Source organism: Pecten maximus, chromosome 18 (genome assembly GCF_902652985.1).
Source record: "Pecten maximus chromosome 18, xPecMax1.1, whole genome shotgun sequence".
In the NCBI taxonomy this organism is placed as follows: domain Eukaryota; kingdom Metazoa; phylum Mollusca; class Bivalvia; order Pectinida; family Pectinidae; genus Pecten; species Pecten maximus.
In genome coordinates this window covers 26005340-26024075 of record NC_047032.1, presented here as the reverse complement: position 1 = coordinate 26024075, position 18736 = coordinate 26005340, and the positions used below count along the sequence as shown (strand labels likewise).

Sequence of the window (18736 nt, the reverse complement as noted above, 5' to 3'; positions counted from 1 at the left end):
CTCCGAGGGGTAAAGGTTCAGAGTTTTTGTTTGTATTTACGGACGGCCTCTTCCTGTGGGTGCCCGGTACGTAGTGGTACTTGCTGCCCCATTGTACGATCTTAAGAGGCGACTAAATTTAGGACCTTATTGTTATCTATACTTTCTTCTTCAAAATGACATTGTTGACAATGGTTCATGTGTGGCTTTTCGTTGAACATCCGCCCTTGCGAAAGAAGCCTCGGTCCCCTGGCAAAAGCATGCCACAGTCTAAAAATGGTACTTACTACTTTTACGTAACGATAACCCTTTTGGTGAGTTTTACGACTTGTTTGCCAGTTGTCATTTAATACCATGTGGCCGGATAGGTGACCTGCGGAATGTCTCCGGCAGTATGCTTCAGTTTCGCGCTACCACAAGGGAAAAACACGAAAGATACCGCTGCCTCCAAAACACGCACGCATACATTACACACATGCATGGCATCCGTCCTTAAATTACAATAATTGTTGATCTGTCGTTATACAATACAAAACCGGGCTTATCTTTCTGAGAAACTTTACCCTGTCAAAATTGAAAATTGCCATCTGCTAGCCATTTCTCTATCATTAGTTACAATGAAATGTGTATTTAATGTTATATAAAGATACGTTCGCATTTACACGAAAGGAACGCCTGAGGCGAGAAGGCGTGTATTACAATATTAAGATGTTGACAGGCAGCTCGAAACATGCGCTCCTAAACATAAACATATTAAAGGTCATGAACATTATTAAAGATCAATAAACGGACAAGCTACCGAAACTAAATGGTCAGGTATCCTTGGAGCTTTCTAGTTGATACTCGATTGTCCGATAGATGTAAAGGTTCTTTTTGAAGTTATATGTCTAAAAGTCAGTAGTCAATAATACTATTGTCTATTATACTGTTCGTCTGTAAACAAACTTTAAATTTTCAATGTTAAGATAAAATCATCACAGATCAACGATATTTCAAGTTTACTTATAAATGTACGACATACTTTGAGATGGAAAACTCCCTAACACCAACTTCAAACACAGATATGGAGGATTCAGCTATAAAAGAAGACACAGTTCCAAATAAAAACACCGAACAGGAATATGGAGGATTATCAAAGAAAGTAAACGATTCAAATATATTTCCCGTTGGAATATACCGCAAAATCAGTGAAGCGTCGATACCAGAGAGGTATTTGTACTTTGTTTTTAGAATATGTACATATAGTCCGGAAGTTGAGAAAGTTTTTTTCGCCTTCTAATTACATTTCTAAAACAAGCATTATCTATAAATTAAAGTGAATAATTTAAAACGGCCAAGTATCGATGTTGATTTGTATCTTTTTTTTTCAGTCTTAGTTATCAGTCGACAAGTACCCAGGGTGGAAATCCAGAGGTGACGTATCGGAAGTGGCTTGTCTTGTTTGCAGGTTTCATGGATTTATTCATTTGCGCAGGATTTCCTTTTAACATGTCGGTATTGAATGTAGCTTTCTTGGAGGAATTCGGCAAAAGTAAAGCGGAAACATCATTAGTTCAATCCGTCGCGACAGGAATGTTCTTTATTGCAGGTAACGTAAGACGTTATACATTATTTGTTAAATTAACAGTATGCATTTTGAAGCTTTCAAATTGTAGTGAATAACTGATTTTTGTCCAAATTTTGCCGCGTTTAATCGATTACGAATTAGTTTCTTTGATATGTTAGCATTAACTTTTTTCTTGTGATGTATTGTCGCACCCACAATACTTACTGCGAAATGCAATATTCTGAAACTATTATTAGTTCAATGGTAACGGAGCAGATCACCTCTTGCGCGAAAAAACTCTATTTCCGCTTATTGTGTATCTTTCTACACCAGATATCGATGCAGTATCAAGTATTGATATTGATCAAATGTAAATTATCCTCTAGGCATTGTTCCTGTTATGATGCTTAGATTATAATGTTTGGTATACATTGACAAAAAAGTTTTCAAGTTAGCTCGTTTTTATAAAATCTCGCTCCTCCGGGTATTATCTTTGGCGAGATTGAACGTGAATCTATTGTGACGTCCTTTGGTACTGTGATGCTGGACATAGACGACGGAAATGGCAGACGTTAGAAAACATGTCATAATTAAAAGATAGATATCAAATAAATATCAAACAACTATAATACCGCTTTCTTTTCTAGAACTCGTAAGTGTTGGGAGCCAATCCTGTGGTAATCTAAGGAAAGCTGGAAAATAAACATCGGCAAAACAAAATAGCTGTGTAAACCAGGGAATAAATTTGAAATGAACCTTATTGGCAATTCACATCAAAATACATTTTTTTACCGTTTAGCCTTCCGGGTAGTACGTTTGAATTGTATTGCCCCCTCCCCATTGCATGATCTTTTGAGGCTAAATTTGGGATATATTTCTAGATGTCTCTGATAAATCGGCAAAAGTTCCGGCCTATCACAAGGAGACTTAATACGAACATACCGCAGCCTCCCAAAACACACATCCGCACTCACCACACGTATGCATGTCGCACGCACGGGAGGCCGTCCTTAAATGACCTTGGCTCCAACGTTTAACAAAATAAACCAAACCAAACCAAACTGTGACACTGCCTCGCACTGGCTCTTTCCCTTAAATATCCCAGAGTCTATATCAATTTTGTTGGGGGGGGGGGGGGGGGGGGGGCTGAGTTTGTATAAGTATTGATTCTGACCCTTTGGTTTGTTTGGTTTGTTTTTGTTTAACGTCCTATTAACAGCCAGGGTCATTTAAGGACGTGCCAGGTTTAGGAGGTGGAGGAAAGCCGGAGTACCCGGAGAAAAACCACCGGCCTACGATCAGTACCTGGCAACTGCCCCACGTAGGTTTCGAACTCGCAACCCAGAGGTGGAGGGCTAGTGATAAAGTGTCGGTACACCTTAACCACTCGGCCACAGCAGCCCCTATTCTGACCCTCTCCCTATCAGGAGATAAACACAATCATGTTGTAAAACTATGCCCTAGGGACTTAGTTTCTTGGTTACATTTTTAAAACCATTGAGATCCCCACCTTATATCTATATATGGCATTGTTGGGCATAAATAGATGGAGCGCTAAGCAGGAGCAGAAACTACCATTTTTAGCCCACCATCATCAGATAGTGGGCTATTCAAATCGCCCTACGTCCGTGGTCCGTCCGTCCGTCCGTCAGTCCGTAAACAATTCTTGTTATCGCTATTTCTCAGAAAGTGCTAAAGGGATCTTTCTCAAATTGCATATGTAGGTTTCCCTTGGTGCCTAGTTATGCATATTGCATTTTGAGACCTATCTGAAAACAACATGGCCGACAGGCAGCCATCTTGGATTTTAACAATTGAAGTTTGTTATCGCTATTTCTCAGAAAGTACTGAAGGGATCTTTCTCAAATTCCATATGTAGGTTCCCCTTGGTGCCTAGTTATACATATTGCATTTTTAGACTAATCGAAAAACAACATGGCCGACAGGGAGCCATCTTGGATTTTGGCAATTGAAGTTTGTTATCGCTATTTATCAGAAAGTACTGAAGGGATCTTTCTCAAATTTCATATGTAGGTTCCCCTTGGTGCCTAGTTATATGCATATCGCATTTTGAGACCTATCGGAAAACAACATGGCCGACAGGCAGCCATCTTGGATTTTGACAATTGAAGTTTGTTATTGCTATTTCTCAGAAAGTACTGAAGGGATCTTTCTGAAATTTCATATATAGGTTCCCCTTGGGGCTTAGTTAAGCATATTGAGACCAATCGGTAAACAACATGGCCGAAAGGCAGCCATCTTGGATTTTGACAATTGAACTTTGTTATTGCTATTTCTGAGAAAGTACTGAAGGGATCTTTCTCAAATTTTTTTGTAAGTTCCCCTTGGTCTGTTGTTCTGCATATTGCATCTTGGGACCAATAGGAAAACAACATGGCCGACTGGCAGCCATCTTGGATTTTGACAATTGAAGTTTGTTATAGCTATTTATCAGAAATTGCTGAAGGGATCTTTCTGAAATTGGTCCCTGGTGTTGCATTTTGGGACCAATCCAAAAACAACATGGCCGACAGACAGCCATTATTGCTAAATCTTAAATTTAATATATAGGTTCCCCTTGTTTGAAAAGTACTAGAGGGCTGTTTCTGAATTTACACAGATTAGTAAGACTTAGAGGAAGGGAAAAGTAGAGAAAAGATCAATCTGACATGGAACCTATAAATATCATTCAATGGTGGGCGCCAAGATCCCTCTGGTTACAGACTCTGGTATGTCTCGGCCAGGGGACAGAACCCTTAGCCTTCCTCACAGCGGCGAACGCTCAACTAAAGGCCAAAAGTGAGGCATTGTCAAGGGAGACATTAGGAAAAATAAAGTTGTTCAGGAAGAAGAGAAACGATAAGATCCGAAATTTAGTCGCCTCTTACGATCATGCAATGGGGGCAGCAGGTACAATTCTTACGCCCTACCTGCAGGGCCCCTGGTGAATATCATATATTATTATTTTAGGTTTTCCAATGGGAACTGCAGTGAGTAGATACGGGGCAAGAAAGGTCGGGGTTTGTGGTGGATTTGTAGCTTTCCTAGGACTTCTGCTTGCCTTTTTTGTGACTAATCTTCTCTTCCTCATCATGACGCTTGGATTCATCACAGGTACCGACACTGTTTTCATGAAATATGTTAAAATTATCCGCGACTTTATCTCATGAAACTTGAATTGGTACTGAAACAAATTTGAATGACAACTACATTTTAATAACAATATTGAATATTTTTGTTTCGCTTATAGGTCTTGGGCTATCGGCTTGCTATATTTCGGCATCGACAAGTGTGGGTGAATACTTTGACGGAAAGTCAAAACTGTTAGCGTTATCATTGATATCGTTTGGGTCTGGTTTTGGATCAACAATATTTCCTTACATCCTCAACTTTCTAACAAGAAGGTACGGCTGGAGAGGATGTTTGTTAATTGTCTCCGGCTTAATGGCAAATATGGTCCCATGTTTTGCGGTATGTAAACCTCGCAACGTCGGCGTATCCTCGCCTCAAGCAACTGAAGCTGAAAGTAGTAACAACAAGAGGCCATCTTTCATTCGAAAATATTTTCCCTGTTTTCAATATAAATGTAACAACAATAGTCGACTGTCGGTTGTGACGACTATATCAACCGCTAGTTCTCTTCATTCCACTTCAGACGATGGACTTCTCTTTAAACTGAAAGCACTAGCAAACAACAAAGTTTACATTTTGTTTACCACAGCTATGCTGATTGCAATTCCTTCAGTTAACTCTATCTTGATATTCCTCATTACTGTTCTGCAATCTAAGGGTTTCGATTTACCCACATCGGTATTTCTATACTTCTTCATGAGTCTGGTCAGTACCGTTTTCAGACTGGTGCCTGGATTCTGTGAGAAGATCCCCCACATGAGCGTCCTAACAATACCCATTTTCTTTATGAGCATTGGTGCCATTGCCAGTGCATTGCTTCCAAGAGCGACTACGTACGAACAACACTTACTTTTGTTGGGAATGTTGGGGACGATGCTTGGCGGGACAGTGACAACGTTATCCGTTACGACTATGAAACTTGTTGGAACGAAAAATTACTCCACTGGACTTGGTGTCTCCGTAACCACCGTTGGTATTAGCAATACATGTGCAGGACCAATAGCAGGTAAATATTTTAACTGTTTCTCCAAATTTACCATTGTATGGTGTAATATGGTAGGTATGATGCCGGCTGCATAGCGCTACATCACTTAAGAACACTTCCGACGACGCCAAGCAAAACGCATAAACCCTGTCATATTATACTGACGAGCGAACCACCAGACCAAAAGCGAAGTGGTTTAAAGTGCAAATGTGCTGATGTTTAACACGGCGATTGAGACCAACCATAACGCAACACCCATTGCTCTCATAGTAAGCCTTGGATTTTATTGTAAAGAAATTGAGGTGTATTTCATTTGAGTTTACTATGATATTGTTATTATTTAATAGTTCTTTTGTAGTTATTTATGTCTGAAATAGTTGACCTTAGAATTTAATAGGACGTTAAACCAATAAAACCAAACCAAGTGTGTAAATCAGTAGATTATATTAAATGATTGTTATGGTACGGTTAATCCCAAACTTATTAATAAGTATATATTTGCATATTAAGTAAATAAATATAAGTAAAGAACACTTGAAAATATCTTCATGAAAATTTTTATTTTAACATTATTTGCTCCTGGCACTATTTTAGTTTTCAAATTTCACGAAGAAAAACAAATGGATTTGTTGTGACCTAACTAAGATACTTTTTTAAAACTTGCATAACCTTTTGCGTTTCAGGATATATCAGGGACATTACGGGATCCTACAATATATCTTATTACGTTGTGTCGGTGGCACTTGTCGTGGCCATGGGTTTTTACTTAGCGGCAGCTGTAACAAGAAAATGTGGTAGAGACAGCTCTGAAAACCTCCAAAAATATTTGGAAAGTGGTAGGAGAGGAACTAGACGACGGTCGAGTTTTCTCCCTTGGAAAGGAAAAGTTGAGTTCATATTCTAATATTATTGTATGTTATAATTACTATGTAGTAAATACAAAAACATTGATTAAAGTGACGTATAATGTATAGTATACATGCAGATGATTTTATATACAAGGATATATATTCATAATACCGTAGTTTAGAAACTCCAAAATAGTCTTCTCAAAGAAACGTACAGAAACTATATTATAACATTGTGTTTCAGTAGAAAGTTTACAGTCCAAAATACCCGACATCTAAATCGTATGTTACATTGTTATCTATTTATAAATACTGCGTATTCAATTTCAATTTCAACATATTTTATTGACATAAGATGTAATTTTGCCAATAGGATTAGACAGCTGGCATTGCCTATATTAGTCCTCTCCTTATATAATAGGTGGCAAACAGACATAAACATATATACACACATGAATTAAGATTAACAATGGTGCAACAAAAGGGGAGGCAACTCCTCAATGTGAAGAAAAAGGTTTATTATACAAAAATGAGGTGACACTCTAAAATGATTTTGGATGTTATTTTTTGATTGCTGAGTGCATCTATTTGGTCAAATTGAATTTATTTCCCCAACAGATACAGGTTTTAAAGTCCATTTGTGTAACACAATAGCCATCCACTGTTAGGGATCAAGACCCAATTTTACCAAATAGATACATATTTTTAGGGTGGGTTACACCAACTTGATCTTATAAATAAATATTTATGAGAACTTTACTAATAGGAGTTGCCTCTATTTAATATATAAATATAATAATACATACATAACATAATTGTAAGTGAATTGATGTAAATAAGATTTAGTACGGCTGCCCATAGCCTGTCGTATCATGGTGGTCATCTTAGGGTTAAGCTATTATGTTTCATACTGAAGAATAAATGGTTCAACGTATATGTGAATTTCATGTAAAAATAGATAAGAATAAAAAAAAATAAAAATTTAGAGTCTCTTTGACTGTACTATAAAGTTTGATACATGCACATGTAACTCTCGCTAGCTCGGTGATACAACTCTGACACGAGTTTATGGTTACTATGTTTTTATTATCTATATATGAACCAGCGACCGGAGAGGAAGGCAATACTGTGATCATTGCTAAGTGCTAAGTGCCTGGGACATACAGGGTAGACAGGGTGGCTATGTGTGCAGGTGGAATCACGTGCAACTCGCTCACGACACACGATATACCCGTGGTGACACGGGTACATCCAAAACAGCACAAACAAGTGTGACTCAGTCCAATGAGTACACCCTGTTACATATTCCCCCCTTTCCTTGAATGACACCTGACATTCCCAGGATGTACCCAGTGTTGTCATACTATACTGGTTATCTACATCAAGGGTTAAAGCCACACTGACTATAGGAATACACATTCCAAGTTAATGAGATATACCTATAGATAGTGTGTCACAACATTGTACTAGTAACAACGAAGTTTAGGCGCACAGACTCAGTACCCAAGGCTATAAGGCACTTATATCAACCATATGATAACTTATACCTTTTTACAAAAGACAAGGAGATTTACTACATATTTGGGCGAGACGGTTTAAGTTCACCCGGAAAGGTTATCACAAATTCACAAGGCCAATCTCATTGAGTCTATATGTACCTGTAGAGAGTTGTTCTGGTAAGAACAATATATGTAACATCTATAAAACAACTTAGTGATAAAATACAAACTAGATTTACCTCCAACACCTGATATTGAGTGGTTGGGGAACCCCCTACCGACTCACAGGCGAATAGGAGACATATTTTATAAAACAAGTTAAAGATGACACCAAGATAAAATTATCACAATTTAGAATTCTACACGAATGTTTCATGATCACCAGATCTCATCAGCTCAGCCTGTTGAGAGAGTACCCAATGACCGTACCTGTCCGGTGGTTTACGTGTTCTAGTGGACTGTCGAACCACTGGTGGGCTGTGTGTTGGTGCTATGAGGGAACTTCCCTCAAGATCACCGATATCTGAGACTGTTGGATCACTGGTAATATCACCAAGTTCTCACATTGGTGTCTCCAAGTTCCACTACACTGACACCCTCATCGTGATCTGTGACCTCAATGGATACATGTTTCGGGGCAGTACCGGTCAGGGTATGGGGTTTTCTCTCTGGACGTTTCCTGGAACTTTGTCGCTGTACAGGTTCCCCATCGGATTCTGATACTTCAGAACTCTCCGATCCAGAGGACATGTCGATTGGGTTAGGCAACTTATTCCGGTGTAGGGTCCGTTTACGTCCCTTTCCGGTCTCAAGTTGTACCTCGTATACAGGAATATCACTACTAGACCAATTGATAACCTTGTAGGGTTCCTGTTCCCATCTATCTGCCAATTTGTTCTTTCCCTTTAGACCGACCTTCCTTACAAGGGCACGATCTCCTATTTCGAGTTTTGACTCCCGAATCGACCTGTCATAACGACTTTTATTGCGTGCAGACACCTTGGCGGCCTCAGTACCAGCAACCTTGTAGGCATATTTCATCCTATCTCTAAGCTTACTGACGTACGAGGCATGGTCTGTCGCCCCTTGTTCACAAGGGTCTGTTCCAAGGAAAACATCCACAGACAGGCGAGGATGCCAACCGAACATTAAAAAATGTGGTGAGAAACCGGTGGCATCGCTCCGTGAAGCATTATAGGCTTGGACTAATGGCGCTACATAAGACTTCCAGTCCACTTTCTGGTGCTCCTAAAGGGTAGCCAGCATACCAAGAAGTGTACGGTTAAACCGTTTGGCTGACCCGTTTCACATGGTATGGTAGGGGGTAGTTCTGGTTTTCTGAACTCCTGCGATCTTACAGAGTTCTCTTATAACTTTGCTCTCAAAGTTGCGACCCTGATCACTATGGAGACGTTCAGGAAAACTGTAGAAGGCTATGAAATGTTCATAAAGTGCATTGGCAGTTGTGTGTGCTGTCTGGTTCCGACAGGGCACAGTCTGAGCGTACTTGGTAAAATGATCAGTTATCACCAGAATATTTTCAATACCACCCTTCGAGGGCTCCAATGTGAGAAAGTCCATGCAGACTAACTCCATCGATCTCGTGGTATGGATTGGTACCAGCTCAACCCGCGGGCCTACTGGAGTTTTGCGTCTTATGCACCGTCCACAGTTCTCAACTCAGTGTCATCTACATCTTTTTCTAGACCTGGCCAGTAAAACCTCTGTCTAGCTAACCAAAGAGTTTTCTCCCTTCCCTGATGACCAACATCATCATGGACCCCTTTCAGCGCTAGGGAGTGGTATTGTCTTGGTAGCACTAGCTGTTTTACCTCATGACCGTCTAGAGAGGTGGTTCTGTATAGCACGCCCTCGTGTAGATGAAACCTTTTCCAAGTTCTCATAATTTTCTGAACATATGGGGACTCATCCTTCCGGTTATTCCCCCTGGGATGAAAACCGGCCCTCTTAAGGTCTATAACCCTTGCAATATCCTTATCCTCCTGCTGCTGTTTCCCCCAATCAATTGTGCTAAGACCATCTTTACATGTAATACTCTCACTGGCCAGGTGAGAGGACAGCTTAGTATGGTCAGCAACACTCAATCAGTGGAGCTAGAACAGTTGAGGACTGGCATACAGCCTTAACAACATCAGAGTTACAGAATGATATGCGAGAGAGGCCGTCTGCATCAGCATTATTTTTCCCAGCTCGGTATGTCAAAGTAAAGTTGTAGTTAGCCAAAGCGGCTACCCACCTATGGCTAGTGGCATCCAGTTTAGCTTTACCCAGCACATAAGTCAGAGGGTTATTATCTATTACAACTTCAAATGTATTTCCATAGAGGTAATCATGAAATTTATCAGTAACAGCCCACTTTAGTGCCAGGAACTCAAGCTTATGAGCTGGATAATTGCGCTCACTTGGTCTTTGTCGTCTGCTTGCGTACGCAATGACCCTCTCCTTACCTTCATGCTTCTGATACAATACACCGCCTAAGCCGGTACCACTAGCATCAGTATGCAAAATAAAAGGTTTGGTAAAGTCAGCATAAGCAAGTACAGGAGGACTGATAAGCTTCTCCTTTACAGTATCAAACGCCACCTGCTGAGTATCACCCCAGGTCCACTCAGCTTTCTGTGTACGCTTTGACTTCTTGGACTTTGAAGCCTTGTTTGACTTGACAACCTTTTTTGACTTGTTAGCCTTCTTGGTTAAGTCATGACCCTGTAGAAGCTTATTCAGGGGTTGTACTATCTTGGCATAGTCTTTCACAAACCGTCGATAGTACCGGCTAAACCCCAAGAACTGGCGCAGCTCCTTCAGATTTGTAGGTGCTGGCCAAGTCTTGACCGCAGATACCTTCTCTGGATCTGTAGCTATGCCATTTTCAGATACGACATGACCGAGATATGTCACTTCAGTTTTGAAGAATTCGCATTTTGATGGTTTGAGTTTCAAGCCGTGTTGGACGAGTCTGGCGAATACTGACTCTAGTCTGTCCAGATGTTCGTCAAAGGTACGGGAAAATATTAGGATGTCATCTAAGAAGATGAGGCATTCCTTCAGATGCATATCACCCATGCACTTTTCCATCAAACGTTAGAAAGTAGCTGGAGCACAGGTGAGACCAAAACCCCATTCTATTGGTTTCCCAGAATCCCAGGTTACCAACTGAGAACGCAGTTTTTTTCGATATCCGATTCCTCGACCTCCACCTGCCAATAACCTGAACGCAGGTCTAGCTTAGAAAAATAACGGGAACCATTTATGGTATCCACGGTATCATCAAAGCGAGGGAGCATATATGCATCCTTTCTGGTACGTGAATTTAGCATCCGGTAGTCGATGCAGAATCTAAGACTTCCATCCTTCTTTCGTACAAGTACAACATTAGAGGAAAATGGACTATTAGATTCTCTAATCACACCAGCCTCCTGCATCTCCTTTATATGTTGACGAACCTCCTCATACATGGCAGGTGGTATCTTACGATATGGCTGTTTGAAGGGCCGTTCGTCCAACAGTTCGATCTTATGTTTAATAAGATTAGTTTTACCTAAATCGAACTGACTTTTGGAGAATGCATGTTCCCAATTACCTAAGACCTGGCGAACCCTTAATAACTGTTCCTCGGTGAGATTAGTTTTATCAATATGCACACCAAGTTCTTCAGGTAGAGATAACTTCCCCTCCTGTGATGTCGGGAGATCAGAAGCCAAATTGTCTACTACCTGTACCTGGTTAACAGTACATGATATCGATCTTGGGTTTAAAACCACAGGCTTTGCTGAGATATTACAAAACTTCACTGGTATTTTGTGATTAGCTTTATTTTGCTTAATTTTCAGCACCCGAGGGCAAACAATATAACGAAACGTAGAGTTCTCCTGATTCTCTGTGACTAGGTCAGTTATTTCCGGGTCTACACCCCGGACTATTCCATTTATGACAGCAGTTGTATAGGGAGCAATAGTGACAGGTTTCTTACTCAACATTCTCACTGCGAATGAACAGGAGATACTATCCATTGCAGCCTGCCACTCTTTAGGTACTACTGAATCCTCCAATGTTGCCCTCTTAACTAGGCGAATGACATTGGTGCCCAGGATAACAGGACAAGTACTGTTATATTCTGTGTTGGGTACAACCAGCATCAGTACCTGGAAAGCTTGTTCTGCCATAGCCGGAATCTCAACCTCACACTCTATATAGCCTAAATAATTCAAAGTTGAACCATTAGCTACTGTAACATCCAATCCTAGAGTGTCTAAGCTCTGGAGTAGAGGTTTACATTGAAGACCTGTATAAGACTTTTCTGATAGAGTAGAAACCATCGAACCACTATCTATTAGTGCTTTGACCTTTTGACTTTCGACAAAAACAGGACTTTCATTCGACATACCCAATAATCTATCTAAAATATCTTGACCTTGGCCTTTTGACTTATGTTCAGTCCCTGATTGGCCGTTAGCAGAGACTGTAACTAGTTTGGGTGATCTTCATTTTTGGCTTTCCCTTTATTGTTCCACTTACCACGGCCTCTAGACTTGTTGTAACCTCCACGGCCACGACCTTTGTTCTGACCTGACCTTTGACCTGCATCTGCTTTATCACTTGTGGACTGTGAACCAAGTTTGTTCAAAATTTTGTCTAACTTACTTTCAAGTTGAGAGTTCTTCTGCTCTAGACTTTCTAGCTTTTTAACAAACTTATCTTCCATCTCAGTAACAGAAGCAATTTGTGGGTCAGATTCAACACTAATGGAATGCTGGTGTCCCTTTTTTGGCTGGCTTGCACCTGCAGTAGAGGAGATATTTAATTCCTTCTCCACTCTTCGAATTTCCCTTAAAAGCTCATTAAAGCTAGTTATCGTGTCATACTTATGACGAGTCTGACTCTTGAGTTTGTCAGATCTCAGGGAAGTCCAAAACTTATGACGCATTAGGTCATTTTTAGCCGACTTATGTAGATAACCACTCTCTATAGCAGTCTGCAGCAAAGCCTCTAACCGGCAACCGAATGCAGTGGCAGCTTCAATGGATTTCTGACGAGTTAAAAAAAACTCCTGCATCAGCATTCCAAGTGTGGAAATATCCCCAAACAAAGAATCTAAGATCCCCAAGATTTCCACAGGAGAGGCTTTATCACCTACAGTTAAAAGAGTCCTCCTTGCAATACCACGAAGTGACCTCCTAATGGCCTGCACAAGGGTGCTGGAGGTGATATCCGAGTCTCTATTGAGGCACCTGATCTCATACCTCCACTCCGCATAGGAAACATCTCCTTTTAAAGGTGGCTCCTCCCCTGAAAACTGGGGTACCTTAGGGATATATTGAGTATTACCGCCATACATACTTGTACCATGGCCAGAGTGGTCTGGTGGATGTGTTTGGCTTGTACCAACAAAACTAAATGTATGCATAGGCGTGCTAGCAGCATTAGGGAAAGGAGGTGGTCCCCCATCAGTAACAGGAGTTATCCTGTACTTCCCAAGTTTTGCTAGAGCCTCTAACAACTGTTTCTCGGTCAATGTGACCTCGGATTCTACATGTTCTTCCCCTTCCTCCTCCTTGACATTGTCAGGATTTTTGGAAGGTGCTCCTACTACTCCGCCATTGGAATACAAAGTAGTAATATACAATATACAAAGTAAATAAATATGAAATCCTGCAAAGTACAACAGGACTATGAAAGTCAAGTAAAACTGCACTTGAAATTCAACATATATACTCAATCTACAAAAGTTCCATTTAATTACTGTGGTTGGGGAGCTCCCTACCTAGCAGTGTATAATAAATGAAAACTACATAAATACACAACTAGCAGCAATCAACAAATGCCTTATCCACTAAACGTTTCATCCAAAACCTGGCTAAGACAGGACTGGGATGTATACCATCTTTATACAACGAGTAATTAATGACTGGTTTACGACCTGCTCGTTTATACTGAAGCAAATCGCACCTGAAATTCAAAGAATGAACACCTAACCTACAATTTATGTCCTTGGTTATAGGAATCTGGGTTTGCGTGGCCTTTGTAGGCATTCCACACCCTAATTGAATATGGCGGAATCTCCAGAAATACAAGTTTTACCTTACTAAATGTAGATATAAATTTTACTAATCTATCAATATGGAATTTGCAATAATCAGAACATTCCTTATCAGTACTGTGACTCAAGGGGATGAATGGGCCTCTCTTAGTAGTAATATCACACGTACCTAACCAAATATACAATGTAATGTTGCAATGTTTGGTTTGGTTTATTTTGTTTAACGTCCTATTAACAGCTAAGGTCATTTAAGGACGGCCTCCCGTGCGTGCGACATGCATGTGTGTGATGAGTGCGTATGTGTGTTTTGGGAGGCTGCGGTATGTTCGTGTTAAGTCTCCTTGTGATAGGCCGGAACGTTTGCCGATTTATAGTGCTACCTCACTGAAGCATACTGCCGAAGACACCCAGCACCACACTTCACCCGGTCACATTATACTGACAACGGGCGAATGTTGCAATGTTTATCAATAATTCCTGACAAATTTTTAGTGAGCCAGCTATAACTTTGGTCAAATTTAGCACCCGCCCTACAATAGAAATCAAATTTGTATTCCAGACACTCAATTATATCTAAATGGTTCCTTAGTGAAAAACCCTTGCTACTTGTTAACAACACTGGGGTAAATTTAAGAGAATATGGTGCATTCAAAGGCTTCTCAAGAAATTTCCTAAGTTTACTTAGACTCATTTATCATGAATGACCAAAATATAAACAATACAACTAGTTTCATAGCAGATATATATAAGAGTTTACAATAGTTACAAAATTATTATGGTTTATATCAAAAGTTTGGTGTACTCGTGCATTCAATCAAAAAGGAGTGGACAGACATAAAACATGAACTTCAATAGACAAAATACACTGTAACACATCATGTATACAATAGCTCTTTCTCTCTAGTGACTGGGCTGGGAGTGTGCACAGGATACAAAATGATGAATGAGAACAGATGTCAATTTGATAAACTGCTTCACAGGCTTCCCTCACAGGTCCCTGGTAAACCCAAACATCAAGTATCCTATCCGTATACAAATTAATATATGCCAATACGATAGATAATATCTATACACAATATACAATATAATATTTATATGTATAACACGTTATATTTACGTACATGTCAGTAGCTAATATCAAAGATATTTTAACAATGTACAGTGTGTAAATGAATGCCATATAATCACAAAATTATAAATTACAACAGCGCTGAAAAGAATGACAAATACGATCAATAGTGAATATGGTATATAATATATGAATAACATGAGGTATAACGTTAGATAACTTGCAATGTTCAGTCAACCCCGTCAGCTTCCATATATAATGTCTAGATACACACAAATTATCGTCCTCTGGTCCACCTTGACCTCGCCGAAGTAACAACACTCTTCACCACCATCCTCCGTACTTCATCCAACACACTGTCATGTGGCGGACATCATCCAGGGCTTCGCAAGCTCCGACTCTATACATTTACAAATAACTGTTCTGCACATATGCGGCCATTATAGCCGTCGGACGTAATCCGGCGTTATCCCCCTTGCCTGCATTGTCGACTTCCGTCGTAGTCAATGGGCCACTGGTTCACCTCTGCCCCGCGTTGGGCGCCATTTGTAACTCTCGCTAGTTCGGTGATACAACTCTGACACGAGTTTATGGTTACTATGTTTTTATTATCTATATATGAACCAGCGACCGGAGAGGAAGGCAATACTGTGAACATATATCTATGCAGGAGCTCCGTCCTGCTTCGCAGCTAAGTGCTAAGTGCCTGGGACATACAGGGTAGACAGAGTGGTGATGTGTGCAGCTGGAATCACGTGCAACTCGCTCACGACACACGATATACCCGTGGTGACACTGGTGACACGGGTACATCCAAAACAGCACAAACAAGTGTGACTTAGTGCAATGAGTACACCCTGTTACATACAAGTATATCTTTATTCTGGTTGTCATTGCAGGGGTCAAGTAATCTGTTTGTACGAAGAGCATAACGATCAAGAGTTTCATCATGAATATATGGTTCTATAAATTCTCTTAAATAATCTGGGGTTTCGTTATTCATTATCTTGTACATTAAAATAAGTTTATGTTTATTTCTTCTATTACTCAATGTTTCCCATCCTAGTTCATTATAAAGTTTATCATGTGAAGTACATTTTCGCAGGCCTGTAATTAATCGTGCTGCATCCAGTTGGATTGATTCTAATAGAGTTTTTTGGGGCTTTTGAACAGTTATCCCAAACAACATCTGCATACTCAATGATTGGTCTTATATAGGCAGTATAAATAGTATTTAAAGATTTCCTATCTATTTTATTTTTCAGTAGCCTTAATATGTTAATCCTTTAAATGCTTTATCATAAACATTAGATATATGCTGGTTCCATTTGGCATCATCATTCAGAGTTAGACCTAGATGTGTATGTGCTTTATTTTCAGTAATTGATTCATCATAGAAATTTATAATAGGATGGTTTTTATCATTTTTTCTAGAGAAAATTACTGATTGTGTTTTAGCAGGATTAAATTTAATATCCCATTTAGATGCCCAGTTTTTAATGTTATTTAAATCATCAGATAAGTTTTGAGCTACTTCCATGGGGTTGTTATCACTAATACCATAAAGAGAAGTGTCATCGGCAAATAGCTAAATTTTGTTAGTAACACAATCAACAATATCATTAATATAAATTAAAAACATTAATGGTCCGAGGACTGAACCTTGAGGAACTCCTGCCAGGACAGGATCAAATGTAGATGCATGACCTTCAGTTAATACTCTCTGCTTTCTGTCAGATAAAAAAAATGGAACCAGTTTAAGAGATTCCCTTTAATACCATATGATTCTAATTTATAAAGTAGACCATCATGCCAAACCCTGTCAAAAGCCTTACTTATGTCACAGAAAATGAATCTGATTTCTTTATTTTGATCCAGGCAGTTAACAATGGTATGGTAGATAGACAATAATTGATTAACAGTAGAATCTTTTGGTGTAAATCCAGATTGATGTTTAGTAATAATTCTATAAGTAGTCAGGTAATTGTATAGGTATTTGAATATAATTTTTTCTAACATTTTACTAAAACATGATGTAACCGAGATGGGTCTGTAATTTGACACTTCATTGCTTAAGCTTTTTCCCTTTATATATGGCATTGATATTAGCCATTTTCCAGTTAAGTTGATTTGAACCTGTTTCAAGTGTTTTATTAAATAAAAGAGTGAGAGGAAGGAGTATAGAGGGGTGAAGGTTTTTAATTATTTTGGGGATCATATCATCAGGTCCTGATGGTTTGTTTCCATTCAAAAGGAATAACTGATCTTTTTCATCCTACTGAGTTATTATGATATTGTTTATGGAATGCCAGAGATTATTGGAAACTTCAGGTACTTGTTCAGTGTCAGGTGAGGTAGTTGGTATAGAAACAAAATATTTATTAAGACACTCAGCTTTGTCAAATGGATGTTGGGTAAGATTGTTATTGTGTGCAAGTGGGGGATAGAGGTGGATTTGTTATTTATATTTTGAACATTCCGTGCAATTTTCCACCATTTATTGGGAGGTATAGTTTTGTCATTCAGTGATTTTTGTAAGTTTTCAATATATGTTTTCTTTGCTTCCCGTATCTTACTTATGGTTTCATTTCTTTTGTTTCTATAATTCTCCCAATGTATAATTGAATTACTTGTTTTTGCTTTCCTATGTGCTCTATTCCTTTGCGTTATATATGTAGTCTCATATCATTAGTCACCATTTCTTATCATTTGATCTAATTGTAACGTATCTACTTGGTATACATTCATTTATCAAATTATTTATGGTGTCACATAAGATACTGCTATAATCATTTGAGTCATGAGTATTGTTAAGGTTAGTCCAATCTTTTTCTGCTATACACCTGTTCATCTTATCATAATCTGCAACTAGATAATTAAAGATTTGTTTTGCGATAGGTTTGTCTTTTAAACACTGAGTAGGAAATACTGAACTGGATTAGGGAATGGTCACTACATATAGGAGGAAGCACAGAGGCATTTTTAATTAGGTTTCTATTATTCGAGAAGACAATATCAATTGAAGTTGCAGAGGTCGGAGTAATGCGAGTAGGGTCATTGATATGATTTGAAAGATTATATTTTGTCATAAGTCTACCAAGATGAGAGAGAGGCTGAAGATTAAACATGTTTACATTAATATCGCCAGTAATCACTACATCCAAATTAGTGTCAATGGCTCTTTCAATAATCAAATCTAACGTGTCCCAGTATCTAATTGGCGATTCCGGTCTATATAAACATGCTAAAAGAAATTTATGGGACTCAATTTGAACTTCCATCCATATCATTGCAACTTCATTATGTTCCAGATCTTGTCTTCTTTTAGTAAAAATAATTTCTTTATGATAAATTACGACACCGCCGCCTGGCCCAGTTTTCCTATCAAGTCTATGAATATTTTCAGAGTAACATGGTATTATCAGTTCAGAATCAGGTGTCTCTGGAGTTAGGTGTGTTTCGGTTAGACAAATAATGTCGCTTGCATTTAATTCAGCTTCCACAATATGTTTTATTTTTTAATGATCTTATATTAAGGTGCGATATTTCTAGGTTATGTAGAGGACCAGGGTTTAGTTCTATATCATTACTAACGACCAGTAAGATACTTTTTACATTAA

At 39.1% G+C, this 18736-nt stretch overlaps 2 protein-coding genes across 2 annotated transcripts; one reads left to right on the top strand and one right to left on the bottom strand.

Annotated features, from left to right (window-relative positions):
- Nucleotides 1-813: 813 nt before the first annotated feature.
- LOC117316073 (monocarboxylate transporter 14-like) lies at nt 814-7431 on the top strand. The gene is made up of 5 exons (XM_033870559.1): nt 814-1188; nt 1350-1567; nt 4496-4639; nt 4776-5663; nt 6326-7431. The coding sequence occupies exons 1-5, from the start codon at nt 1007-1009 to the stop codon at nt 6544-6546; spliced, it is 1653 nt and encodes a 550-aa protein (XP_033726450.1). The 5' UTR covers nt 814-1006; the 3' UTR covers nt 6547-7431.
- Nucleotides 7432-11156: 3725 nt separating this feature from the next.
- LOC117316332 lies at nt 11157-12392 on the bottom strand. Its single transcript, XM_033870873.1, has one exon. The coding sequence runs from the start codon at nt 12390-12392 to the stop codon at nt 11157-11159; it is 1236 nt and encodes a 411-aa protein (XP_033726764.1).
- Nucleotides 12393-18736: the final 6344 nt, after the last annotated feature.